Source organism: Bos indicus, chromosome 4 (assembly GCF_029378745.1).
Source record: "Bos indicus isolate NIAB-ARS_2022 breed Sahiwal x Tharparkar chromosome 4, NIAB-ARS_B.indTharparkar_mat_pri_1.0, whole genome shotgun sequence".
NCBI lineage: Eukaryota > Metazoa > Chordata > Mammalia > Artiodactyla > Bovidae > Bos > Bos indicus.
In genome coordinates, this window is record NC_091763.1 from 13610419 (window position 1) to 13638273 (window position 27855).

Here is a 27855-nt window from a genome sequence, read left to right on the forward strand (position 1 = left end):
AAAAAATACACATGATCATTATAAAACTGCAATCTATGATAAAAAAAAAAAAAGAGGAAGCACAGGTTTGCACGTGACCGAGGAAACACAGGGAAGGGTATGGGATTGTCTAGAATCAAAAGTGGGCTGCAAAACGGCTTTAAGTCTGGAAAAGAAAGCTAGGAGTCCCTTCTCCCCTTCCAAGAAGCAGAGAATTGCATTTTCAAGTATTTTGAATTATTGCCCTGAATGTGTATATGTGTATGTATTTGCACGCACACCTCTATACAAATAAAACTGCCAAGAATAGACATAGAGCCTGTGCCCTGGACGAGTCAAGGAGGCTCTGTTCACACAGAGCACAATGGCAGTGTTCTTTCTGGAGTTGTTCAATGAATGCTTCTGCTTCCAAGACTCCGGAACAGAGGACTGTTTTGAGGGGTGGCTTGGCTCTTTCAAAATCTCTCTCCCTTCTAGGTCCTGCAAGAATTGCAGGTTGCCGTTAGAGATTAATTCACTGGGGTGAGCATTCTCTAGTCTGTTAGTATGAATTAGCTCATCCAGTTGATCATGGCTGAAGACTCCATGACTTCCTGCAGAAGCTTAGTAGATGGAGGCCTGAAAAGTATAAAAGAATCAAGAGAGGAAAGATGGGGGTGGTTTCTGGCAACAAATTGCATGTACAGATGAATCAAGGACTCTTCTGTTCTGAATAGTGCTGGAGAATTCAGTCGAAGTTAGCTAATTATGGGCCTTTAACACTGAGCTCGTCTAGGAAATAGGAGGCCATTGATGGTTTTTAAAGAGGAAAATGTATGGAAATAGAGACCAGTCAAGTTTTCCCAGCCCCAAACATCAAAGGCTGAGGTTATCCCTGGGCTCCTGCCTGGACAGCTCTAGAAGGGAAGTCTCCTCCTGATCTCTGACCTTGTATGCAAGCTGACTAATCCATGTCCACTCAATTCAGCCCATATTTGCTGCACACATTTCGTGTATCAGTACAGTTATAGGTTTCAGAAACAGCTGCTAAAAAGTACTCTTCTCTGGCTTCCTCTCTTGCTTTAAATATTTTCCTTCATTTCCTCCCATTTGCAAGGCCTTGTGTGACATTCCATCAGGAAGTAAACTTTCCAAGTACTGTCATGTTAGAGCCTTAGGAGAGAACTGATGTGGCCTAGAGTGTTAACAGGAGTGCTCTGTATGATGAGAAATGTATGTTTTCTTTGCTCTGGCCAGATTTTTCTAGACCAGAAAGCGAAGGTTTTTTAAATATTAGCATGTAGTATATTTAACAAAGTGCTTACTGAAAATCCCACAAAATATGTCTTTGCTGCATATTTTGAAAGCACCGAGGCGCTCACCTTGGTTTGTGTAAGCATTCAGCGGTGCATGTTATACTTTATTTTGGCTGCCGTGATACGTATCAGGAGGTGGCTCTCTTTGGACTCCCGGTGAAGTTGGCAACCTGTCCACAAAGCCGGTCCAAGGATAGGGTGACTTGAGTGAGTTCTGTACGAGAGCCCTCACTGTCTGCTATGCAAACACATTCTGCATTCACAGGTCAGCTCATCACGCCTACTGGCGGTCAACCATCCCCAGCCAAGTTCTCATCATCTGCTGCTTGGATTAGGGCTATAGCTTACCTTCTGACTGCCTCCCTCATTCCAGGCTCTCCCACTCCCTTCCAGCTCCATACTGCCTCTGTATTCTTAAATAAAATTAAACATTGTCTCTTGCATTTTTAAATGCCTCCAGATTCTCTGCAGGGTCAGGTGGCAGCAACAATTTTCATCAAGGGTCAGGCCACCCCTTAGGTGTATCAGAATGTGCATAAAGAGCTGGCCAAGGAGGAGAGGAGTGAGGTTTCAAAAGCCATATTTGGCGTTTCCAGTGTCTTGGATTCCTTTTGAAAATTTAAATAATACTTTTGGGTTAAATCAGATGTATATTTATTCACATGGAGAAGGAAATGGCAACCCACTCCATTATTCTTGTCTGGGAAATCCCACGGACAGAGGAATCTGGTGGGTTACAGTCCATGGGGTCAGAGGAGTTGGACATGACTCAGCGCTGAAACAACAACAGATGTTTATTCAAAAGGGGGATACTGATCTCCAGAAAGAAGTCCAAACTTGTTCTGTTGTTTAAGGAGCTATATAATGTTGTTTGAACTAGCTTTCCAGAACCATCACCCATCTTGCTTTTGCTAGTGTTTGTTGGTGATGGACAGGGAGGCCTGGCGTGCTGTGATTCATGGGGTCGCAAAGAGTCGGACACGACTGAGCGACTGAACTGAACTGAACTGAACTTGACATTGATGGTACTATCAAGAGTAGGTCTTTGAGGGACTTTTCTTCTGGTTGTGGAGATAAATGCAGAACCGAATTTCAAGTGGTTTCTTGGCTGTGTTATCATGGAGATCCAAGGGAGAACAGTGGAAGGTGTCCATAGGTCTGCTTGGGACGAGGTGTTAAAGCTCTGGAGTTGCATCATGAAGAATTAGTAGTGATCACCTCCTGGACACTGGAGGGAAGACTGGTAGAAAGAAAAAAATGTGTAGTGCTTGTGAGGTGTGTACCTACTGGGGTTTTGGGTGATTGTGTGTTGTTCAGAGTGCAGGTTGAGGTGGAAGAAATAAGAAGTTGTGGGGTTTTATACTGCAATGTATAGGGAACTATAGAATATTTTTGGTGGGGAAAGGATACATAGATGTGTTTTTTTAAAAATAAAAATGAAACTACTAGAAACACAGAGCAAGACTTGTAGTTTTAGAGAGGCCAGTCAAAATACTACTATAATACTCCAGGTGAGAGATGGTAATGGCCTGGATCGGGGCAGTGTAGAAAAGACAGAGGCAGATTTAAGACAGATTTTTGGAGGAAGGATTGAACAAATGTAGAGATGCCTTGTTATAATCTCTGCTGAAAGAGTTAAAGTGAGTACTGTGATATCTAATTGTGAGCCCATATGTGAAAGGTGTGCAGTTGGTGCGGGGAATGGAGAATGTAGTCAAAGGAGCTCTCAGCAGAAGGTGGGGGTTCTGCTTGGAGTATGTGGAGTGTGAACACGTTGGGGGACATTCGCGTTGAAATGTACAACACAGAATCTGGAGCCTAGAGGGGATATCTTGGCAGGAGATACCCATTCATGAGTGATGATGGAAGTGAAATGTGACTCCTTCTGACTCCGTGAACTGTATCCCACCAGCCTCCTCTGTCCATGGGATTCTCCAGGCAAGAATACTGGGGTAGGTAGCCATTCCCTTCTGCAGGAATCTTCCCGACCCAGGGATTAAACCCGGGTCTCCTGCATTGCAGGTGGTTTCTTTACCGTCTGAGCCACCAGTAAAGACAAATGTAAATATTATCCAGAGTGACATCTGACATGAGAAAAGATGAGGCCAAAGACAGAACTGCAAAGAATATCTTCATTAAGGTAAATTATTTTTAATAAATTTTAATTTGAGAGATTAACTCTGGTTTTCTATAGAACATGTAAAATATGTTATAAAAAGAATCCCTATCTGAAATGGCTATACATAGAATTGTATAAAAGTGGCTAGGGCATTTGACATTAAGTTAAGGGCAACACATCTAAAACACAAAGAAACAGGGACTTTCCTGGTTGTCCAGTGGTTAAGCTCCATGCTTCCACTGCAGGGGGCATGGGTTCAATCCCTGGTCAGGGAACTAAGATCCTGCATGCCCTGTGGTATGGCCAAAAAAAAGAAAAAGAAGTAAAACACACAAAAAACAAACAAATGAAGAAAGACCCTTTTTTTTAATCTCTCAAAGCCTTTTCACCAACACTAACATGGTAGTGAGTTTGATTTAGAATTGACTCACTGTTCTTGCCATCATCCCTTTTATCTTTTGGCAGCTAGTGTTCTATTCATTTCTAAGCCACTAATTATTTGATCAATTCCAACATTCACAGTTTTTCACATTAGAATTGATGCTGTGTTACAGTTTAATTAGCAGCAATCAATTTTCTTAGCAGTACATGACTTTGGCCTGTTCGATTCGAAGTCCTACGGTGATTGCTTTGTGCGTCCCCCTTTCGTCAGCAGCAGAGTGCCATTTGGAGTCAAGGAGGATGGAGTGAAATGGCCCACTATGCTCCCTCCTGTCTGTCTCCCCCTGACCAGACTTAGCCGTCTTCCATGAACCTGCAGACCCCTTGTGAAAAGCCAGGAGCAGGGCATCAAGGACTCGGGGCAGGCATTCAGACCCTCTTATCCTGGGGTTTTTGCAGGTCCTGAGAGAGCTGGGGAAAGCAAGAACCCATCGGCCTCATAAAACACAAGCCCTTCTCTTCACAGAGGGCTGCCCCGTGTCACTCAGGGTTCTGGTTGCAAGCAGCAGGCACTGAATCCAGGGGGATTTATTGGAAGAAAATCTGGTGCTGACATCACTTCTAGTAAGATTTATTGGAAGGAAATCTGGTGCTCACAGAATCAACAGGAGGCAAAGGAACAGGCTTGGGAAAGGGGCAAGACCAAGGGAACCCAGACAGACCATGGATCTCTGGAGCAGTCTGGCCAGGATGTCAGACTTGGCTGGCTGCACGCTGCCCCTCATTATCCTCGGTGCCCTCTTGGCTTTGCCTCTTGGCCCCAAAGACAAAGGTCCAGTTAGGAGCATTCGGTCTGACTGCCCAGATCCTGCCAGTGTGCTGGTCACCAGGAAATGGAGAGCAGGAAATGTCTCTCTGGGGCTTCAGGATGAGAAAGTAGGGTCCCAGCAAGGCACCAATGCAGCAGTGCTGCCAGGAAAGCACCCCCTACCACCAGACAGAAAAGGGTCTTGGTGTTGTATTACCAACAATGACAAACGGCTCCTTGCACTTCTGTCCCAAGGTCTCAGATTTGTGAGGTCATCAGAAAGTTAAAGTGTTAGTATTCAGTTGTGTCCAACTCTTTGCGACTCCTCTGTCCATGGGATTCTCCAGGCAAGAGTACTGGAGTGGGTAGCCATTCACTTCTGTAGGAATCTTCCCGACCCAGGGATTGAACCCAGGTCTCTTGCATTGCAGGCAGGTTCTTTACCATCTGAGCCACCAGAGAAGGCCATCAGAGCTGCTCAATAGTCAGACAACTGTAGCATATTCAGACTGGTAACATTGGCTTCATTCTTCACCACCAAGTGGAGGAAACTTACCTTTCCAGAGCTCATATACAGGGTCAGGCCCTGGACTAAGTGTGTTATATTCAATTTCGGTGAATGTGCAAATTACTCGTGTTTAGACCTCAAGGATATCTTAAGGAAGGAGGACAGTAGTTACCAAACTTTTTTCCAACTACAGAGAAAGAAAGCAACAACTGCAGAGGGTAGAATTTAGCTGCTGAATAAAATAATGTCTAAAAGATGCCATTGTTTGAAATTAGTCTCGTAGACTGACAGGTAATTAACTTCTGCCAGTAGTTTAATGTCTCACCGTACCTGGTACAGAGACTGCACATGTGTGGTAATTCTTCCCCCCCTCCAATCACAGAGGAAATGTAGCTGGGTATGAACTCGTGGCACAACTCATATATCCGTAGTCCGTAGCAGTTCTACATAAATCCTTTTCTTTAAAGTTATTTAACTGTTTTGAAAATGGTTTCAACAGAAGTAATTCCAATTGCACCAGAAAGGAAACCAGAATCTTAAAGAAAAATATACTGTCTTTGCTGAGCAAGGCAAACATATCAGTATGCAGAGAGACAAGCCTGTCTCTTGTGTTTTATTTCCTTAACAAATCCACCAAAACACACTTTCTGTCTTTAAAAAGCTGATAGACAAAGAATTCTGTGGCCGTTAAAAATTAATGCCTACAACTGGTTTGTAACCAGTTTAAAACAGTACTGTTTTTTAAAAATTGTTTCTCTTTTATTTACCGTATCTCATTATGGGACTTTGCACATATTATAAACACAATAAATATTTGTTGGGGTTTTTAAAAACTCATTGAAAACATATTCTCTGGGGAAGTGTTTTCTATTTAAAGACTTAGATAACCTGCTATTTCCCCACCTACTTCAAAAATAAACTAACACACTTCTATTACAAACCTACCCCTTTTTATAGCCAGGCCCTTACAGAATAATATATTTCCAAAAAGCTCTAAGTGGCCACTTTCTGTCATGATGTTTCTTTTTAATTCTTTCGGGAGTTAATGTTTAAAAATCCTTGTGTCTGCGAAAGATAGGAGCTTGATGTTGTTTAAAGCCGTCCAGCGCAAAGTCATTTGGTGAAACTGACTTCATTTTAAGAACTAAAAAAACTGAGCCTAAAGACTAGGTGGTTCTCCAAAATTAAAACAAAAGACTTGCTTTTGCTTTGCTTTTTAAAACCTCTTTAAATAATGTGAAAAAAATCCACCAATAAAAGAGCATTGCTTTCAAAAAGAAATAATAGTAGTAATTTTCTTCTTAATGAAAAAAAAAAAAAAAAACAAAACTCGGTGATTCTAATAAAAGCACAATTGTTTTTTTCTATATTCAGTGGAACCAGGACTAAAGTAATTTAGAACTTGAGCTGTTCTCCCCTTTGGGTCTATGGAGGGAGGTGGAAGAACCTATGGGTTACTGGTTTTACTTCTCTGAAATCTTCACTTCTCAGCCCTGGACACCTTTAAGTTTTTGCTCAGCGTGGCCTTTCCTGAGCACGTTTAAAAATTCGCCTCTTCCTCCCCTGATCAGCACGCCCAGTGCCCCTCCCAGCATTCTCTGTCTCCCTCCTAGTTACCTGACTCAGTGTATGTTTCGTTTGTTTATTTGCTTTCAGCTTCTTTCTGCTCATTCACGGAAGCACCATGGCATGAGCACAGATTTTTTTGGGGGGGAGGGTCCCTGTCCTCTGCCTGGCCCATAACGCACTTTGAGTGCTCCCCAAATGTTTGCTGACATACAAGCGCAGGCAACACTTGCTTGTAGATTTCTCTGTATGGATATTTGCAGCTCTCTTGGTGGTTTAAAAAGCAATTTCACATTAGTAATTTTATCTGTTTATTCTTATGATAAATTTGTAAGAAAAGGTTATTATCCCAAGTCAGCAAATGAGGGAAAGGGCCTCAGAGAGTTCCTATGAATTATGCTAAGTGAGGGGCTAGCAAGTGGTAGACTCCAGCTTTGGACTCAGACTGATTGCGTGCCTTGAAATGCCCCTACCACCCTGGTTGTGAATCTGTCTCTCCGAAGGAATATAGCAAGGCCTGTAATAAGTATTGCTGAATCAGGTCTCAGGAGAGGATTCCACAGAGTAAGAATACAGTGTGGATGGATAACATGGGTTGGGAAGATCCCCTGGAGGAGGAAATGGCAACCCACTCCAGTATTCTTGCCTGGAGAATCCCATGGACAGAGGAGCCTGGCAGGCTACAGTCCATGGGGTCCCAAAGAGTTGGACGCAACTAAGCAAGTTCTACCCTCATAGTCTTGATATACATGCCCTGTGTGCTGTGTGTGGTGACCTCTGGAAATTGAAAGAGCTCTCCATGCGATGTCCACCTCCAAGAGCCTCCACACACCCCTGCTTGCACTGCAGCTGAGCAGCACACCTTCTGCACTTCAGGCATCTCTCCACGACATTTCTGTTTCATGACAGCTGTGGGTAGGGAGGCAGTGCACCAACTGGTTAAAGATCAGAGACCCCATTACACACAGAACCAGGTAGAACGTGAAGCTGGACGTGGGTGGAAGACTTGGGGGGAAATTACTCTGTCTCCTCACCTATTAAATTAGGTTGGTGGTACCAAGTTCTGATATATAAATTAGATGATGCAAGTAAAGCATTCATCACTGCTTTAGGTGTGATTATTGTGCAAATAGATGGGGGGGGGGAGTGGAAACAGTGTTAGATTTCATGTTCTTGGGCTCCAAAATCAATGCAGATGGTGATGGCAGCCACGAAATTAAAAATGCTTGCTCCTTGAAAGAAAAGCTATGATAAACCTGGACAGAGTATTAAAAAGCAGAGACATCACTTTGCTGACAAAGGTCCATATAGTCAAAGCTATGGTTTTTCCAGTAGTCATGTATGATGTGAGAGTTGGACCATGAAGAAGGCTGAGCACCAAAGAATTGATGCTTTTGAACTGTGGTGTTGGAGAAGACTCTTGAGAGTCCCTTGGACTGCAAGGAGATCCAACCAGTCCATCCTAAAGGAAATCAGTCCTGAATATTCATTGGAAGGACTGATGCTGAAGCTGAAGCTCCAATACTTCAGCCGCCTGATGCAAAAAGCTAACTCATTGGAAAAGACCCTGATACTGGAAAGGTTGAGGGCAAGAGGAAAAGGGGATGACAGGGGATGAGATGGTTGGATAGCCTCACTGCCTCAGTGGACATGAGTTTGAACAAACTCAAGGAGATGGTGAAGGACAGGGAAGCCTACTGTGCTACAGTCCATGGGGTCACAAAGAGTCAGACAGGACTTAGTGGCTGAACAACCACAATTGTGTATCTCATTATCTCTTCTACTAGATTATAAAACCATAGAAGTTAAGGCACGTCACTGGCTTTATTAGTTTGCCAGGGCTGCCATAACAATGTCCCATAAACTGAGCAGTTTAAACAGTAAATATTGAAAGTCTCACAGTTCTAGAAGCTAGAATTCCAAGACCAAGGTGTTGGCTGGTTGGTTCTGATGGCTGTCAGGGAGAATCTGTTCTGTGCTTTGCTGGCTGACGTTGGCACTTCTCGGCTTGTAGAGGCAGCCCTCTAGTCTTCACCTTCATCTTCAATGGTGTTCTCCCTGTGTGTGAATCTGTGTTTAAATCTCCCCTCGTTTATGAAGACGCTGGTCATGCTGGATCCGGTGCCCTCACTGCTCTGGCACAACCTCATCTTAACTAATATACCTGCAGGGACACTAATTCCAAATAAGATTGACATTCTGAGGTCCTGGAGGTTTGGAAGTCAACATATAAATTTGGGGAGGGGAATATAAATTCAACCATAACATGGGATTTGGGACCTTCATATCTGTTGTATTTTACCTCTATTTAGAATTTCCAGGGAATGGCTCTGGGACCCATTGGACTTGATAAAGGTCTCTAGAAGGTTCAGAGATAGAGCTCCTTTCCAGCTTATTGGTCTTTTGAAAACTGCCTCTCCATCGAAGGTTTACCAGAAGAGAAACTTCCTTCCTGCTAGTGCCTCCTTGGGCTTTGTCTTTGATCTTTGACTCAGGAAATTATAACACGTCAAGGTGAATATTTTGCTCAGGACTTTCCAAGCTGGTTTTTAACAGACAGGTAGTGGTAATATCTTTACATATAAAGATTTAGGTGTATTATTTATAGTTTAACATGTTAAAAGGTTTATTCACCTAAATATCTGGGTAACTCAGTGTACTTATCAAAATTTTAAGTGAATGTCTTTGTCTCACAGGTATGTATTAGTAATAAATGTGTTAAGTGTTAATAATAAATGACAGTTTCCCTCAAAGGCATCTTAGTTTCCTTCTGATAGGTATATAGTGTGATTATAAAGAAATGAGTCTGGTTTCACAATCTACACAGCTGCATGTAGATTGCTATATTCCATTGAAAATTTAAATGAGATATTTCCAGTATCTAAATTGTAATACTGTACTTCACACATCCATATTTTTAAGATGGATATTCCCTCCACAAATCACTTGCTTAATACAGCTGAACTTTTGGAGTTGCTTTTCAGGCTACATTTGTTTGGGCATTTAAACATGCACTATATAATACATTCTCTAAATGGTTGGAGCTGAAAGTTTGAGTTGTTATAAATGTCAGGATTTGTTGTGATGGAAATAGGACTCTAATGTATAGAAAGTCTGCAAATATTTGTTGAATGACTGAATATATGAGTGAGTGAAGGGGTGTGGAGGAAGTGGAGGCATTTCTTTTAAACTCCGCTTGAACCAATGGAATCAGTAACCTGTGGTGAATATGATCCTGAAGAGTGAAGGTAATATATTTAAAAACCATAGAAGTGAGTTTTACTTGTTTATATTGTCTTCTTCTGTAAGTTGGACGTGGTTGTGATACTTTGTCTTGTGCCCCCACCCTCTACCCTGTGAGTGATGTTTTCAAGCACTCTGCAATGGAAGGAATCTCCAAGAAAGGCAGTTTCAGGGGAAAGAGACGCAAGGGATGCACATTTGCATAGGGCAGGAAGGGCACGGGAACATCTGGTGGTGGTGGCTGACTGGTACCATTTGTTAGCACTCATTAAATTCACATTAATGCACGAGCTGCTCTGAATGTGTAAATGCCATTTCAGGTCAGTTGTTTTCTGCCAGGTCAATGGCAATGACTTTGGGGGGCCCTGTCCTGGTTGTTTCCTTGCCAATGGCATTTGACCTGGGGTCAGACCTGTATTTAACCCTTTCCTGTAGGTCAAAACCAAATCAACGGGGTGAGGATGAAACTGGAAATGAGTGGTCTGTACAGCAGGTGTCCCCTGCGGAGAATGTGCCGCAGGTGGAAACAGTTTAAGATCTGTTCCTGGCCCATCTCCAAAGACGCTTCAGAGGTCAGAGATGCAATTCCAAGACATCCATGTGGCGGGGGAGGCCTGGGGATAGATGGAGCAGGTGCTGACTTGGAGCGGTTTCTCAGCAGCGTGGTGGGGGGACTTTCAAAGAGACCCCTTCTGGAGATAATGTATCCATATATTCATGAGCACATATCTCGGGCATCCATCGTGGACTGATTTACTTAGAAGTTGCCCCGAATGATTAGAACTTTACCCTCTGCCCCTACCTCCCACCAGCAACCAGAGATTTTGATTGGAAGGCAAGACTATAATGCATTTTTCTCTTTCTTTGTTCTAGAGGATGAGGATGATGAAGAAATGGTGGAACCTAAAGGGGACCAGGATTCAGAACAGGAAAATGAAGACAAAAAGCAGGAGGTGAAGGAAGGTACGGTGTGGGAGAGAAATCGAGTCATCGTTTTATTGTTATTGTTTTTGTTTTTGTAACCAACAAAAGGGGGTATAGAGGTAAGTAAAAACATTAATATAGGCCTCCAGAATGGAAGTTTTCTGGGATTGTTCAGTACATTACATGTAGCAATATAAACTGAGTCCCTTTAGTTTTTGACCGACAGAAACAAATAAAATACAAGTCATCCACAATCCCCCCAAAATTCCTGTAAAATTATTACTAAATAGCAGTAAAACAAGATACTTGTTATCAGTTGACATGTTACCTAGTTGACTCCATCCTATGTTCCCAGTAATAACAGGAAAGAAAAGAAGCAGATATAATTATTTTGTCAACGAATTCTGAGGTTTATGCATGCGCGCTATGGAGAAACATTAACCATGATCATCACTGTGGTGCATGCATGCTAAGTCGCTTCAGTCCTGTCTGACTCTGTGCGACCCTGTGGACTGTTGCCCACCAGGCTCCTCTGTCCATGGGATTCTCCAGGCAAGATTACGGGAGTGGGCTGCCATGCCCTCCTCCAGGGGATCTTCCTGACCCAGGGATCGAACCAGCGTCTCTTCTGTCTCCTGCGTTGGCAGGCAAACTCTTTACCACGAGCGCCACCTGGGAAGCCCAGTCATCACTATTGACTATGCTATAAGTGTCTTCTCCATGCTCTGCCCAGATCAGCAGCAGCCTCTACTTGCTCCAGTAATAACAATGACTAATATTTAGTAAGGGCTTACTAGGTGTTTGGCTGTGTCCTTAATACTCCAAAGATATTATGCACCCTTTGCAACACCCTTTTGAAGCAATATAAACTGGGTTCCTTATTGTCTCTATCTTATAGATAGAGAAATCGGAAAAGAGAGGTTTAAAAACATACCCTGTATACATAATGTATAGGTACCTGGCCTCTGCTTGGAGCTGATGCCAAAGCCTATACACTTCCCCATGGTGCCCTCCTCCTGTAATAGCACTGGATTTCAAAACACAAGAAAGCAGGAATGTAAAAAGGATAGAAAGGGGTAGGCCAGAAATACTATAGCTGATGTTTCCTTAAAAATCTAATTTTGTGGGCTTTTTGAGATTTTCAGCTTAAGGAGAAAAAGAATTTGAGATCGTCATTCTTACTGAGATACGGAGTATCTGTGAGACTGGACTCTTGCACATTTCCTACTAAGTGTCCCAAGTTTAGAGCAACAAAAGTTTAATTAGAAGCTCAGTTTATTTTATTTTTATATTTATTTATTTTTAATTGATGATGCCTTTACTGTATTGGTTTGCTTTCTGTCATACATCAATTTTTAAATTTTCCATTTGCCTGTAACTGGCACACATGGTTGTCCCCAGGGACTTTGTAAGAGTGGGTATGTACTGGCCATGTGGACTCACCTCACCCTGCCCAGGCGTGAGGTGGCTTTTTACGGCCAAATTCTAGGGTATGGCTGTAGACAGGTAGTAGATTCAGCATCTTTAAGAGTGGCATTCACGGAGGGCCCAAGTTACTTTTTCTGAGAGATTGTAAAAGGATCTGATTGAAGCAATTTCACATTTAAACTCCTGCTAAGAACGTGGCTAGGCTTCCCTGGTGGCTCAGATGGTAAAGAATCTGCCTGCGATGTGGGAGCCCCGGATTCGGTCCCTGGGCTGGGAAGATTCCCTGGAGAAGAGAATACCCACTCTAGTTCCTTGCCTGGAGAATCCCATGGACAAGAAGCTACAGTCCATGGGTCTCAAAGAGTTGGACACGACTAAGTGACCAACACTTTCACTTTCAAGAACATGTGTATATATTTAAGCTGGTGAATAGAATATCATTAACACAGGTGTAGCAAGAGACAAAATAAGTCTGAGTTTACTAAAATACTATTTTTTTTTACCAAAATATCCTTAAGATGTACTGAGTGATAAGGAGCCAGGGTATATTTTTTGTGTCTTGGCACAGATTCCCTCCTGCCCCTCAACCCCAATCTCCAAATTGTCTTCTCTGGCAAAGCACTGCAACCTCCTTCTTAAGTTCTGAGCAAAAACGCCCTCCAGTTTTAACTGGTGCTCATGCTTCATGGAATTGATTAAAGTCCTGTTAAAAGTCCAAAAGAAGTTTGAAAGTACATTTCCTGTTACTGCCATGCTGTGCATCTTAGTCTCTATTAATGGCTTTTCTGCACATTAGCACATGATGGGTTAAAAGCATGTTTATGTTGGCATCAAACTCTTGCTGGCAATTTTTTTTTAAAGCAAGATAGTATTTTGCAAACTTTTAAAAGAATCTCTAGCAGATACGATCATGGCGCCATTCACACAGCTGCATGGTAGGCAGGGCTGTGTCAGCACTTCCATAGGAACCCTGAATTTCAGGGATTTATTACTTAGCCATAAACATTTGCTCTGGGCTGAAACTTGACATACACGGTTTTAAACCAGGGAACACGTTTTTGAGAAATCTGGCCTTTTTTTAGAATTAAAAAAAAAGTGCTGAGGGGAAGATGGGGGAAAAAAAAATCCGTGCTCACTAGCTTTTGACATTTTTACTCATGTGACATCAAAATGCATTAAACAGTAAAGAAATGTGGGTTCAATTTATTACTCTTCCCACTTGTTTTTTCACAAAAGAATTGGGAAAAGCAGCAAGTACCTTTTAGCTTTTAATCAAATTTTAGGAAATTTCTGTATGTGAGAGTCCTAGTATTTTCATGTTTAGAAATTTAAAACAACAGAATCAGAAACTTAGCTCTTGCGATTGCACATTAACTCATAAACCTCACATTAACTTCAGAGAAGGGCATCGTTCTTTATTCAGTTTGATTTTTCTTACTCTTGTTTTTGAACTGATTTCACTGTAAAATTCTCCAAGAACCACCATGCCTACTTAATCTGATTTAATATTTAAGTTATGTGGGTTTACTTACTTATTTTTTAACCTTTTGGATATATTTTGGAAAACTATTTAAAAGATATAATTTCTATATTGAAATTTAAAGCTACCTCATTGGAAAAAGCATTTCTGAAATGGAGATTTTTTAAAATTACTTTTGACCTAAAATGAGGTTGTATAATATTCAATATAAATTGTGGATTTCACTATGGATTTTACATTTTTACAGAGAACAAAAAACCCAGGAACTCTAGACATCAAAAGATATAGTGTATAGTAAATAGAGTAAATCAAAAAGAAACTGAAAAAATACACATTCAGGTCAATAAGAAAAGCATAGCAAATAGAATAGGATCAATATGAGAAACACATAAAAAAGTATTGTCATATCCAAAACCCAGACAAATTAGTATTTTAGTAATAAAAAGAATACAAAATAGACCCTAAAATAAAATTCATACTTAAGTTTTTCAGGCTATGAATTCATAGAAATTGGGCGGTTTTCTAAACTTTGAATTTTATGACTCTAGTGCCTTGTTTTCATACTTCTTATTCAAGCTGAATGTAACTTCAGGTAAAGTTTGGTAAGTTTGAAATTTGTCCTGTTATTTGGATTATATGAAAGTAATATCTACATGGTCTACTTTTCCTGAAGAATCTTTATTTCTTAAGAAAGATCACTTTAAATGCATAAAATATTGTTAGCTCTTGGCAGAAATACTCCATGTTGCAAAAACAAACAGCAAAACCTGCTGTAATAGCCCTTTCTGCTTAACTTGTAAGAAAAATCAAACATTATTGTTGTCCTTGTTTTTCTCTGGTATGCCTGTTGCTATTAAATTAATTCCTGTCTTTTCATGCAGTGAAGATGTTGAAAACAATTCTTTAGGTTCCAGGGATAGGGGAAAACTGAAGAAAGAGACTTCAGAGAGAATTTGAGGTCTATCCTAGAGTCATACTATTCTGGTTCAAATTGTTTATGCTTATATTTAAAATTTTGTGGACTGCATTAATACACTAATTTTCTTCTCGTGAAATACGATGTCTGGAGAGGTTTTATCTCCTGAATACTGATATTGCTTGTGGTTCCTGGATAGTCCATTATGTTTTCATTACATTGTAATAAAACATCAGTTTAAAGATTTTTAAATATGAGAGGTTTGGGGTTTTATCAAACATAACTATGGCTCTATTTAACTCCTAAGTTGAATATTATTTATGACTTTTAAAAAGTACTCATCTGTTATTTTCTGCTAACAAATCATGTCATTTGATCTCTGTTGGACATCAAAGCTTAATATAACATATGTTCTTTGTTTTGGTTCTGTAGCAGTTTAGTTTCAACCCAAACATTGTATTGTCAAACATAATATCTGGAGAGGCTACTGCTTCACCTACCTGAACTTGGCTTCTGCAAATACACTTTGATCAGCCGTTTAGGTTTCTTTTAGAGAAGAAGTTGTATGTCTTTAAAGCTGAGATTAAAATGACAATAAACTACAGGGGAAAAAAATTACAGAAAATTACACAGGAACTATTTTTTATTCAAAGTAATAGACCTGTAAGGAAAGATACAGGTGGAATAAAAGTAACTCCAGAAGATAAACAAAATAGAATAGATATTTTTTATATATAAAAACAGGAATAATGGGGAAAAATTCCTATTTCTCTGTGTAATTTCAAGTGTGTTTCAAGTCATTCATCAGCAGTGACTAAAGTCAAATGAAGCATTTTAAAATAAAACATTCTTCTTGACCTCGTAGTATTCTAGTTTAGCCCTGGGTGTTCTTTGGAAGGAATGATGCTAAAGCTGAAACTCCAGTACTTTGGCCACCTCATGCGAAGAGTTGACTCATTGGAAAAGACTCTGATGCTGGGAGGGATTGGGGGCAGGAGGAGAAGGGGACGACAGAGGATCAGATGGCTGGATGGCATCACCGACTCAATGGACGTGAGTTTGAGTGAACTCCAGGAGTTGGTGATGGACAGGGAGGCCTGGCGTGCTGCAATTCATGGGGTCACAAAGAGTCAAACATGACTGAGCGACTGAATTGAACTGATGCTTATTTATGTAACAGTAGTGACCAAAGATTGAAGGCAAAAGGAGAAGAGGGCAGCAGAGTATGAGATGGTTGGATGGCATCAGCAACTCAATGGACATGAACTTGGGCAGACTCTGGGAGATAGTGAGGAACAGGGAGGCTTGGTGTGCTACAGTCCATCAGGTTGCAAAGAGTTGGAAATGACTGAGCAACTGAACAACAACTGATTGTTGAATGCTCAACTATTTGCTGAGCTTCCCCAGTGGCTCAGCAGTAAAGAATTCACCTGCAGTATAGAAGTTGCAGGAGACACAGGTTCAATCCCTGAGTCAGGAAGATCCCCTGGAGGAGGGCATGGCAACCCACTCCAGTATTCTTGCCTGGAGAATTCCTTGAACAGAGGAGCCTGGCGGGCTATAGTCCATAGGGTCACAAAGAGTCGGACATGACTGAAGCGACTTCAAATGCATGCAACTACTTGCTAGTGTGTTTATTTTTAACTCTTAAAGCAGACTTAAAGTTTAGGTACCATTGCCTCGTTTTATAGATAACACTGCTGCTTAGAGAGCTTTTACTGACTGAAGAGTCCAAGTTAGCAAATGGCATAGTAGCTCTCGGATTCCAGGTTGATTTTGTAGAGTTCTGGTTATTAATGGTTTACACACAGCCTACCTCACTATTTGTCAAACCAGTGTCTGTGTGGTGTTTCTTAGCGGATGTTGATGAAGGTTCTTATAGAGTCCCAGTATACTCAGGCGTATTTGGGGCTCTGGAGATTTCAGCAACAAAGAAATCCTTCTGCCTCTTAGAATCACTGGGGTGAACTGTATTTGGAGATTACCTTCTGCTTAGTGGATGAATCATGTTTTTGTTATAACATCACCTGGAGAGCATTTTATAAGGTGCGAGCAGACTACGTCATGATCATTCATGTTTCTTGTTCAAATACAGACTTTGGAGTCTGTCTAGACCCTCTTTCATTTTGATTTGGGGCAGAGAAGAGTAGGCCAGAATCGGGGAGACATTCTGAACATTACAAGTTTGAGATCTACTTCCATGGCTCTGCAAAAAGACTTCCTGCCCCTTCTTTTATTTCTCTTATCCAGTGGGTCACCAGTTCTTATAAATTGTACAAGAATCTGCTCTCTTTCCATCCTTACTTTCACTGGTTAAGTTTAAACCCCCATTGTTTCATTTCTGAACTATTACCATATCTTCCCAATTGGTCTCCCCATTTTTTTTTCAGGGAATAACTTTTTATGTTGCAGTGTACTTAAGTAACAGTGTTGTGTTAGTTTCAGGTATACAGCAAAGTGATTCCGTTATACATACACATGTATCTATTCTTTTTCAGATTTTTTGCCCATTTAGATTGTTCCATAATATTGAGCATAGCTCCCTGTGCTATACAGTAGGTCCTTGTCCAGGGCAATGGCTTCAAGATACCATTAGTCAAGTCAAATAACTCTTCCATAAAACCTTAGGCTGCAGGTGACTGCACCTAAGTGATCCCTTTGACCATGTAGCCAGGTGGACATTGGTCCTAGTTATGGGGATGGTTGTGGAAGTGTTTGGGAAAGCTTGTGGGTGAGTGATTCCACCCAGGGACCCCCATGGTTTTAATGCACTACCCTCCTCCTGAAGTTTAAACTTTAGGAGCTTCTGATCCTACTGAAGAATAATCAAACACTTATTGAAGTCTCTCTGCACGGAAGTTGAAATGGAGTTCCTGAAGAGCCACAAAGGTTCAGCTGACAGTTTCTGCCCTTAGGGATTTCTCATTCTGGGGGAGTTCCTAGTGCTTTGTTTGTTTATAGGTTTATGTAAACTTTGCTACTGAAGGAATAGTTTCTGTAACCTAATCCTGACTCCGAGGTGAGCTGACTTTCAGACACTGTGGCATATCGCTAGGTATTTAGTCTCTCTTGGCCTCATTTTGTATCTTCAGATTTAGCTTTATATGGTTAATCATGCCGGAAAGTAAGGCATAAAAACAATTGTGAGGTATCTTATAGCATTTATTTGTTTCATGTGTTTGTTTAAAAGCAGACGATATCTTGGGTAAAGGTGGGTTTGCAAGGACTTGCTTTAGTTTTTGAGGGGAATTTATATAACAGTCTATCAACCTTATCAAGCAACTATCTAAAATAAAATGAATTTATCAGTAGAAAGAGCCAAGGTGCTATCTGAATCATATCTGAATCGTATTATGAAGGTGAAAGTGAAGTCGCTCAGTCATGTCCGAGTCTTTGCAACCCCATGGACTGTAGCCTACCAGGCTCCTCCCTCAATGGGATTCTCCAGGCAAGATTACTGGAGTGGGTTGCCATTTTCCTTCTCCAGGGGATCTTCCCAACCCAGGGATCGAACCCCGGTCTCCTGCATTCCAGGCAGACGCTTTAACCTCTGAGCCACCAGGGAAGTGTATTATAGATAGTTCTTAATTATTTGGTATGTGCCGCTTAACCACAGCTTTACAACCTAATATACAAGGCAATGGCACCCCACTCCAGTACTCTTGCCTGGAAAATCCCATGGGTAGAGAAGCCCGGTGGGCTGCAGTCCATGGGGTCGCTAAGAGTTGTACACGACTGAGCGACTTCCCCTTCACTTTTCACTTTCCTGCATTGGAGAAGGAAATGGCAACCCACTCCAGTGTTCTTACCTGGAGAATCCCAGGGACGGCGGAGCCTGGTGGGCTGCCGTCTATGGGGTCGCACAGAGTCGGACACGACTAAAGTGACTTAGCAGCAGCAGCATACATGGTTTTACAGATTTCTCTACTATGTACTATTTGAGCTGTTTTTCAAGTTCAGTTCAAAAGAAAGTAACATTCAGAGGGGATTGTTAAAACACACAATCATCTTCATTTGTAGTATTTTTTCAACTCTTCAAAATAGTAATTAATCCAGATATGATATCTTTTTGTAAAGTTGGCAATGAAGACATCTGCAAAAAACCTTTGGTGTGAATTTAGGAGTAATTTAGAATTAATCTTAACAATGGCTTATTTTACTGTGTCCTATTTCTCTTCTGATAAGCAGTGTCTTTCAAGAGTTGGATTCCTCTTGAAATGTTTTAATTATCCTTTTTTTTTTTCCTTTCCCAATGATCTCTTTTACATAAAAAAGCTCCTCCAAGGGAGCTGACAGAAGAAGAAAAACAGCAGATCCTTCACTCAGAGGAGTTTCTCATCTTTTTTGATCGGACAATACGGGTAATTGAAAGAGCCCTGGCAGAAGACTCCGATATCTTCTTTGACTACAGTGGTCGAGAATTGGAGGAAAAAGACGGGTTAGTTTCTTGTGTGCAGTTAAAATAAAAATACTGTGATAAGTTATCTGTTGCTTCTAAACTCATTTATGTTTTGAGTAGGCAAGTTGCAAGCCTGACAAATCAGAAGAGACTGAAATTCCAGAGCTGATCTTGCTGAACAGCTCTGACTAAGGGCTTTGGTTATGATTTCTGGCTTAGAGTTTCCCTGTAATTATCATGTGCTTCGGTGAAATGCTTTTGAACTTGATATCTGGGGGACAGTCCAGGTGATAGAGACTGGTAGAGTCATGTACATTGTCCTCTGAGAAAACATCCTTATAAGCAGTAAGAGGAGATTTACGTTATATCCAGGAGATGTAGTTTTGATGTCTAAGCAAACAGGAAGCTGAGGAAAATAAACATGAGATCCAGGAGAACCTTAACTGACGTGCAAGGCAACAGAGACTGGCAACTTTTTCCTCTCTTGATACCTAAGCTTATGTATATATGCCTTTTAGGAAACACATGTGCAGGCGTAAATTTACAGATTAAAAAAACTTGCCTATAAACCTATGGCCCCAAACAACTTGCCCTGTGACTTCAACATGTGTATTGTCAACCATCTTCACATGGATAATAGGAGGCACTTTATGAGCTTTGTAAAAAGACAGAACTGATGTTCAGCCACCAATTTCTCTTGGCCAGGAACAATATGAAAAGATGAGATCCCCTGCCGTTTTCATCAGACCTGACATTTTACTACTAAAATTCAAATACATTGTCAAAGGCCAACCTGTCATCACTGAAGATGCTCAAGGCCATGTAAACAGGTTCGAGAAGGAGTTCTGAAAATGTTCTTAACAGTTGATAGTATTGATAGACTGTATCAAAGAGACAGTATTTTGAATATACATGTTATATTTGTTTAATTTTAAAAAGCCATTACTCTCTGGCTCACTTAACATTCTGAGTCCTGTTTCCCTCTGGGTACTGGGCACAGTATTATCTTCGGTGTATGTACCTCTTGGGGCTTCCCAGGTCGCGCTAGTGGTGAAGAACCCACCTGCCAATGCAGGAGATGCAAAGGACGTGGGTTTGATTCCTGGGTGGGGAAGATCCCCTGGAGGAGGAAATGGCAACCTAGTCCAGGATTCTTGCCTGGGAAATCCCATCGACAGAGGAGCCTGGCGGGCCACAGCAGTGGGGTCGCAAAGAGTCAGACACGACTGAGTGACTAACACTGTACTTACTTGTCTGAGTTTGCAAAGGTGGAGCTGAGGAAGAGTTAGCTAGGGGAGAAAAAGTCGTAATAAGTTAGCTCTGTGGAGCCCAAATACTTAGCCTGAGATCAAGTCACCCAATCGGACAAGTGGAGCAGGGTGCAAGGCAATAGAACAGAAAAATAAGGTGAGTGGGGAGGAATTCCTGAACTGAGGCCCGAGGAGCCTAGATAGCTTTTTATGTGGATCCAGTAACTGCTGATGCAGAACAAGTATGACCCAACTTAAACATGCAGTCTTGTGGAGCAAATGTATGATTAGTGCAGAGTTCTTCAGAGGATGGTCTGTGGCCAGTTGACTATCAGCCAAAAAAAAAAAAACACAAAACACTGGCCAAAGTATAATCTTCCCCTGCTGCTGCTGCTGCTAAGTTGCTTCAGTCGTGTCCGACTCTGTGCGATCCCACAGACGGCAGCCCACCAGGCTCCCCTGTCCCTGGGATTCTCCAGGCAAGAACACTGGAGTGGGTTGCCATTTCCTTCTCCAATGCATGAAAGTGAAAAGTGAAAGTGAAGTCACTCAGTCGTGTCCGACTTTTAGCAACCCCATGGACTGCGGCCCGTCTGTGTTAAGTATCTACAGTGTTTGGTGAATCCCTCACCCCGCCCGCCCCTCAGCAGGCCTGTCTCGCAGTAGAACTTTTCACTTGCTATTGCTGTGGTAAAACAGCAATTATAGGTAAAGTGGAACATGCGTATCACTTCTGGTCTAAGGCCAGATAAGTTGACACTGATGTCAAAGAATCTCCCAGTGTGCTGGGAGATTTCTTATAAACTCTGCTTCAAGGCAGAACTTTTTAGGGGAAGGAGAATGCTTTAGAACTGGTCAGGATGGGAACCTGAAACAAATTTGACATTTCACACCAGGCTTGGAACAACATGTGGAAACCTCATCTGGGCCAGGTAAGAGAGAGCTTTGCATGAAGGAGACCACCTTTAGTGGTCGTTTATGATCAGCGTTTGCTCTCTGAGTTGATGCTTTGGCTTCAGAGTATTGTGTGCCATGCTCTTGCCATTTCGTTCTTTCAATATGAGCAGTAGAGATAGAACCCCGTTTTGAAGCATCTTACTTGTCTTTGATCTTTCAACCCTCCTAGGGACGTCCAGGCTGGAGCCAACCTTTCTTTCAATCGTCAGTTCTACGATGAGCATTGGTCCAAGCATCGAGTCGTCACTTGTATGGACTGGTCTCTCCAGGTAAGAATTGTTGTTGGGTCGGGACAAACTGGACTTGTGTTTGCGTGGCATTTGTATTACAATAAGTAAGAGAGAATTGCCTCGCTACTTTGGATGTGTTCACTGACCCACAATTTTCTTGTATGCTATGGTTTTCTTTCTTATCTTGCTGAAGTTTCAGTTTAAATTTGCACTGTGTTATTCATATCCATTGAGTACTTATTCTGTGCCAGGTACCAGCCCAGGAGCCAGGCCATTCTTTCCATGAAACCACTCTCACTAAGGTCGCCAGTGATTTCCTATTTGTCAAATCCTGTGGATATGTTTAAGCCTTCATCTACCCTGACCTCTCTTTGTCACCCAGCTTTGCAAACTTCTAAAAATATTCTCCTTCCACTGAGTTCTACAACTCGACTCTCTTCTAGTTCTTGAACTCCCCTAAGATTTATTTTTTTCCTCTTCTACCCTGTGATCCTCCTGGTCATGCTCTCAGTCTCTCTTCTTCTGGATGCTCTCTCTGTGGGAAGAGATCTCTTCCACTGCTGCTGACTCAACCATCACATGGGCAGCCTTTTTCTATCCCCACCCAAGATCCCTCCTGAATTCCACTTTACACCCCAAAGAGACAGATCCATTCAGGTGTCCCATAGAATGGCAGATGCATCACTAACTCATTTCCACACATCCGAAGTCCTTTTTTGACTACTCTGCTGCTGCTGCTCCTCCTAAGTCGCTTCAGTCATGTCCGACTCTGTGCAACCCCATAGATGGCAGCCCACCAGGCTCCCCCGTCCCGGGGATTCTCCAGGCAAGAACACTAGAGTAGGTTGCCATTTCCTTCTCCAATGCATGAAAATGAAAAGTGAAAGTGAAGTTGCTCAGTCTTGTCCGGTTCTTAGCGACCCCATGGACTGCAGCCCACTAGGCTCCTCTGTCCATGGGATTTTCCAGGCAAGAGTACTGGAGTGGGGTGCCATTGCCTTCTCCGTTTTGCCTACTCTAAACGCTGAATATTCATAGGAAGGACTGATGCTGAAGCTGAAGCTCTAATACTTTGGCCACCTGATGCAAAGAGCTGACTCACTGGAAAAGACCCTGGTGCTGGGAAAGATTGAAGGCGGAGGAGAAGGGGATGACAGAGGACAAGATGGTTGGATAGCATTACCAACTCAACGGACATGAGTTTAGGAGATGGTGTAGGACAGGGAGGCCTGGCATGCTGCGGTTCATGGGGTCACAAAGAGTCGGACATGACTTAGCAACTGAACAAAAACAACAATTCTGTGTTAAAGCCATCACAATTTACCCAATAGCCTAAAAAAACCTTTCATCATTAACATTAAAAACTTCCTCTCCTTTATCTCCCAGACTTACTCTGTCACCCAGACTGTCCATTTCTCTACTCCTATATTCATTATCTTACGCTTGTAGTATTGCCAATCTTCTCATGGTCTTTCTACACCCAAACTTGTCCACCTATAGTTTTCTGTCTAGACATCTAGCCAAATAATCTTTCTAAAATACGGATCTGATCACTTTACTCCCTGGATTAGAACTCCCTGTTGCCTGTAAGAGAAAAAAAAAGAAGGCAAACTAAACTCCCTAGTGTAGCATTCCTAACGAAAGCACTGAACTCCCTGGTATAACGTTCCTAGGGAAAGCAGGCAGATTCACCAAAAGCCAGTTTGCTGAATGGCCAACTCACTTGGTGTGTCACTGACCCAGCAGTGAGAAGTTAAATAATGCACACCGAGGCACACAGTGAACTGTGGTGCGGGCAGGGTATGAACTCACGTGATCTAACTCACGAGCCTGTGTTCTGGGTGATCGTGCCATGTTCCCTCCAGTAATGACAATGAAATAACAGCAGTGAGGGAGCTAGGAATGATAAACACTGGGCACTTATACACAGCACATTTTCTACTTTCTTTTAATCTGTGCTTTTATTGGGAATAGTAATCATGGCTAGCTTCTTTCTCTTTTTTTCAATTTTGGCTTCACTGGGTCTTCACTGTGGTTCCCGGGCTTCTCTAGTCACAATGCTCAGGCTTCTCTTGTTGCAGAGCATGGGCACAGGCTCAGTAGTTGAGGCACACAGGTGTCTTGAGTTACAACATGTGGGCTTAGTTGCTCTCAGGCACGTGGGGTCTTAGTGCTCCAACCAGGGATTGAACCCACATCCCCTGTATCGGAAGGCAGATTCTCAACCACTGAATCACCAGGAAAGTCCCCATGGCTAGCTTTTAATTTGTGCTTCTTATACGCTAAGCACTGTGCCAGCTACTCTGAAGGCATTATTTTATTTCACCCTCGTAACATCAAGCTTCCTGGGCGGTGCTAGTGGTAAAGAACCCGCCTGCCAATGCAGGAGACATAAGAGATGCAGATTTGATCCCTGGGTCAGGAAGATTCCCTGGAGGAGGGCATGGCAACCCACTCCAGTATTCTTGCCTGAGGAATCCCAGGGACAGATAACCCTGGCGGGCTGAAAAGTCAAAGAGGTTCTAAGTGCTGAATGACGTAGGGCTGATAGCAAGCGCTTTCAGGGTTCAGTGGAGATCGGAGTCTGTGCCTCTGGTTGGACAGGGTGTCTTAGAAGACTGGGATTAGAGAAAGGGAGGGGAGAAGAGAGTGTTCCCGGCAGAGCAGTGAAGCGGATGATGTGAAGAGCCTCATGTAATCGTGCTGGGGAACAGAACACTGAAGAGGAATGTAATCCCCCGCAACCAGACTGTCAACAGCCGCAAAGTGGGCGAGTGTTCTCTCCTCTTGACTCTCCTCTTACATCCGAACAAGAGAGCATGCAGGGCACAGTTGTGCAGAGGCCGATGCAGGCAGGGGTGTACCCGGCCGCTTCCTGCCAGCCAGCACGTGGGTGGTCTGTGAGCACGCTTGGTCGTGTGTGCAGAAATCAGATCCAAGGTGGAGGAAACACTTAGTGCGGCTTCTTCGCTTGTTCACAGTCTGGAGATTGCACGGGAACCTTATGGGACACATTCCTCAAGGGCAGCTTTTACTGAGTCCCCGGGTCTGCTGGTAACGCTCCTGGAGGAGGTGGTGGGACCCTCGCCGGTAGGGCTGGTCCCCACCTGGCCTCAGCATGGGGTGGACATCTCCCTGTTGCCCTCGGGTAGATGTGTCTCCACACAGGATCTTGTGTATCGTTCTTGTTGCTGGAAGTGAAACTGGAAAGGGCAGAAGTTCCACCGATTTTCCCCCATTTTTGTGTAATCTGTCATCTGCAGTGTGGGGAAGGGGTTTGAAATTCTGAAGACTGTATTTTATATGGAGCATAAGAAAAAGAAATGAGAATCCTTAGTTCCAGAGTAGCATTGACATATATACACTCCCATGTATGCAATAGGTAGCTAGTGGAAAAGCTGCTGTATAAGACAGGGAGCTCAGCTCCAGGCTCTGCGAGGATAAAGGGGCGGGGTGGGGTTGGAAGGGAGGCTCTAGAAGGAAGGGCTAACTGTATACATAGGACTGATTTATGTTGTTGTATGGCAGAAACCAACACAACATTGTAAAGCCATTATCCTCCAATTAAAAATAAATTTTAAAAAAGGATAATAAAGGAATTTGATGAACACAACACTGAAGAACCCCTAGTTCCTACATCGTAACAATTTAGTGGAGTTCAAAAGACCAAGTTTACATACTTATGGGATGAAGAGACTTTCTGAGTAAATCTATATGGAATCCAGTGATGTTCAGAAAGAGGAAAAGGCCAGAGGCATAGTCTTCGAGTCCAGTAGAGGCGTGTGTACTTACGGGTGCAACAGAATGGAAGGGGGGTGCGGCGGGAGGAAGAAAGCATAAGATTCCTGCATAGCTTCACTTTGAGCTCCTGGATCAAAGGCCTCCTTGGTCTTCTTCTAAACAAGAACACTTTAACTTTGCAATATTTGCAAAATAGCCACCAGTCATTAGTTCCTGAAGGACATTTGGGCACTTGGGGAATTACGTCAACTTTGCTGTTCATCAAATATTGTTTAACAGAGGGAGTCAATAATACTGTCCACATTTAACATGACAGATGTGACAGTTGTATACAAAACCAGATTTATGATCTTCCTCCCACCCTATATATTCCTCTCACATGTGACTTGCATCCTCTAACCTTGGAGTCATTCAGGATGCAAACACAAGTCATCTTTTTTACTGAAGTATAGTTGATTTTCAATGTTGTGTTACTTTCTGATGTACAGCAAAGTTATACATATATGTGTGTGTTCTTTTTTCTGTTATTTTTCATTTTGGTTTCTCACAGGATATTGAATGCAGCTCCCTGTGCTATACAGTAGGATGTTGTTGTTTATTCATTCTACACATAATAGCTTACATCTGTTGGCACCAACTTCCCTCTATTCCTCCCCCACTTCCCCTTCAACCACGCCCCCCTTCAAGTAATCGTTGATAGCTCATTTAATTGCCAAACCCAGTCAAAGTTATGGTAGCAAAAAGACCCCCACTGTCACCAACTCAAATCTACTTACATGTGGAATCGATACCCACTTTATGTCATGCCATCTTCTTCTTGCTTGTATCAGGAAATAGCTTCCTATCTGGTCTTCCTGCCTCAATTCTCTACACTGTTGAATCATTACATACTTTTTCCAGGTTACTATTTGTAATGATTACCTATTTGCTCTCAATGTCACCTTGAGCAAGTCACCTGACTTCTCTTGGCTTAAGTTTCCTCATTCCCAAAATAGTCATCAAACTTCAGTCCCGTGCTTATTGTATTAAATGAGTGAATGTACTTTAAAAACTTAGACTTTAATAAAGTGTCTAGTATAGTAAAGAAGGCAATGGCACCCCACTCCAGCACTCTTGCCTGGAAAATCCCATGGATGGAGGAGCCTGGTGGGCTGCGGTCCATGGGGTCGCAAGGAGTCAGACACGACTGAGTGACTTCCCTTTCACTTTTCACTTTCATGCATTGGAGAAGGAAATGGCAACCCACTCCAGTGTTCTTGCCTGGCGAATCCCAGGGACGGGGTAGCCTGGCAGGCTGCCGTCTATGGGGTCGCACAGAGTCGGACACGACTGAAGCGACTTCGCAGCAGTATAGTAAAAGTGCTCAATAAATGTGGCATAGTAGTGAAAGTAGTGGTCTAATTAGAAATATTAGCAATTGCAGAGTATGACTCCCAGCATAAAGTCTAAAATCATCAGCCTGTATTCAGTGACTTCCGTGGGAATGTCTTGAAGCATCTCCAGCCCTTTAATCTTTTTCATCTCTTCGCCTAACCTGCCTCCCAGCCAGGTGCTATAACCTAAGTGTTTTCTGAATGTGTTCTCCATTGCATTAGTTAAGAAAAATTTACCCCTGGCTACCTTCAGCAGAGAGGGAAATGTATTCTAGTCACTAGGGTACTCAGGGAATCCCCAGAAAAGACAAAGAGCTGGGACCCAGGAGTATAAATCTGGGCAGCTTGAGAGGCTTCACCAGTTGGATGCTGTCATTACCTGACTCATTTGCAACCCAGGGAGTCTGTGCCTCAGTTCAAACTTTACAGTGACCAAGGTAGAGAATGTGATTGCCCGAGCTGGGGTGAATGAATGATCCCTGGGAAGTTTGACGCCTGTGTATTGAGGTAGTTTCCAAGGATTGGGAGAATTATTGTGAACCAGGCCAATATCCAAGAGAAATCTCCTGCATCAATGTTTGTGCCCTTGTCTATACTCTTCTCTTTCTGCTCTCCTAATCACTTTCCCATTGACAGGGCCCTGGCAATCTCATTTCTTCTCAGAAGTCCTTTTCAATATCTCTCCCTGGCATAACCACATTCCAACTGAAGTGGCTATTTTATCCTCTGTGCTTTGACAGAATTCCTTTCCTGTCTCCATCTTAGCTTGCTCTGCTTTTCTATTTGTGTTGTAGTTTTTCATACGCATGACTCACCTTCTACTAAATGGTGAGCACCTATAAAGCAGAGCACGTTACTGTTAATATTCTTGTCCTGTGTTTTGTTTAATGTTTTCTCATTGTGGTAAAAGTCACGTAATGTAACACGTACTATTTTAACCATATTTAACTGTACAGTTCAGTGGCGCTAAGTACATTCACATTGTTGTACAGCTCTCACCATCATCCACCTCCTGAATTTTTCAGCTTCCTAAACTGAAATTCTGTCTCCATTAAACACTAAGTACCTATTGCCCCTCCCCACTCCCCACCCCCAGCTCCTGAAATCTACCAGTGTGCTTTCTGTCTTGTCCCACGTTTTGCTTATCACCAGTGGCTTACATAGGCTTCCCTGGTGGAAGAATCTGCCTGCAATGCAGGAGACTTGGGTTCAATCCCTGGATTGGGAAGATCCCCTGGAGGAGGAAATGGCAACCCAT

General features: G+C 42.5%; 1 protein-coding gene across 7 annotated transcripts in view; it reads left to right on the forward strand.

The window, feature by feature from the left end:
- DYNC1I1 (dynein cytoplasmic 1 intermediate chain 1) overlaps nt 1–27855 on the forward strand; it is a 379649-nt gene that overhangs the window by 213378 nt on the left and 138416 nt on the right. For all 7 annotated transcript variants that reach the window (XR_011566171.1, XM_070787517.1, XM_070787515.1 and 4 more), the window contains 3 exons: nt 10773–10862; nt 18923–19085; nt 21423–21522. Coding sequence is in view for 6 of the 7 variants with exons in the window: in XM_070787517.1 (XP_070643618.1) it covers nt 10773–10862; nt 18923–19085; nt 21423–21522 (353 nt within the window). In the remaining variant the exon portion in view is untranslated. The remainder of the gene's footprint in view (nt 1–10772; nt 10863–18922; nt 19086–21422; nt 21523–27855) is intronic.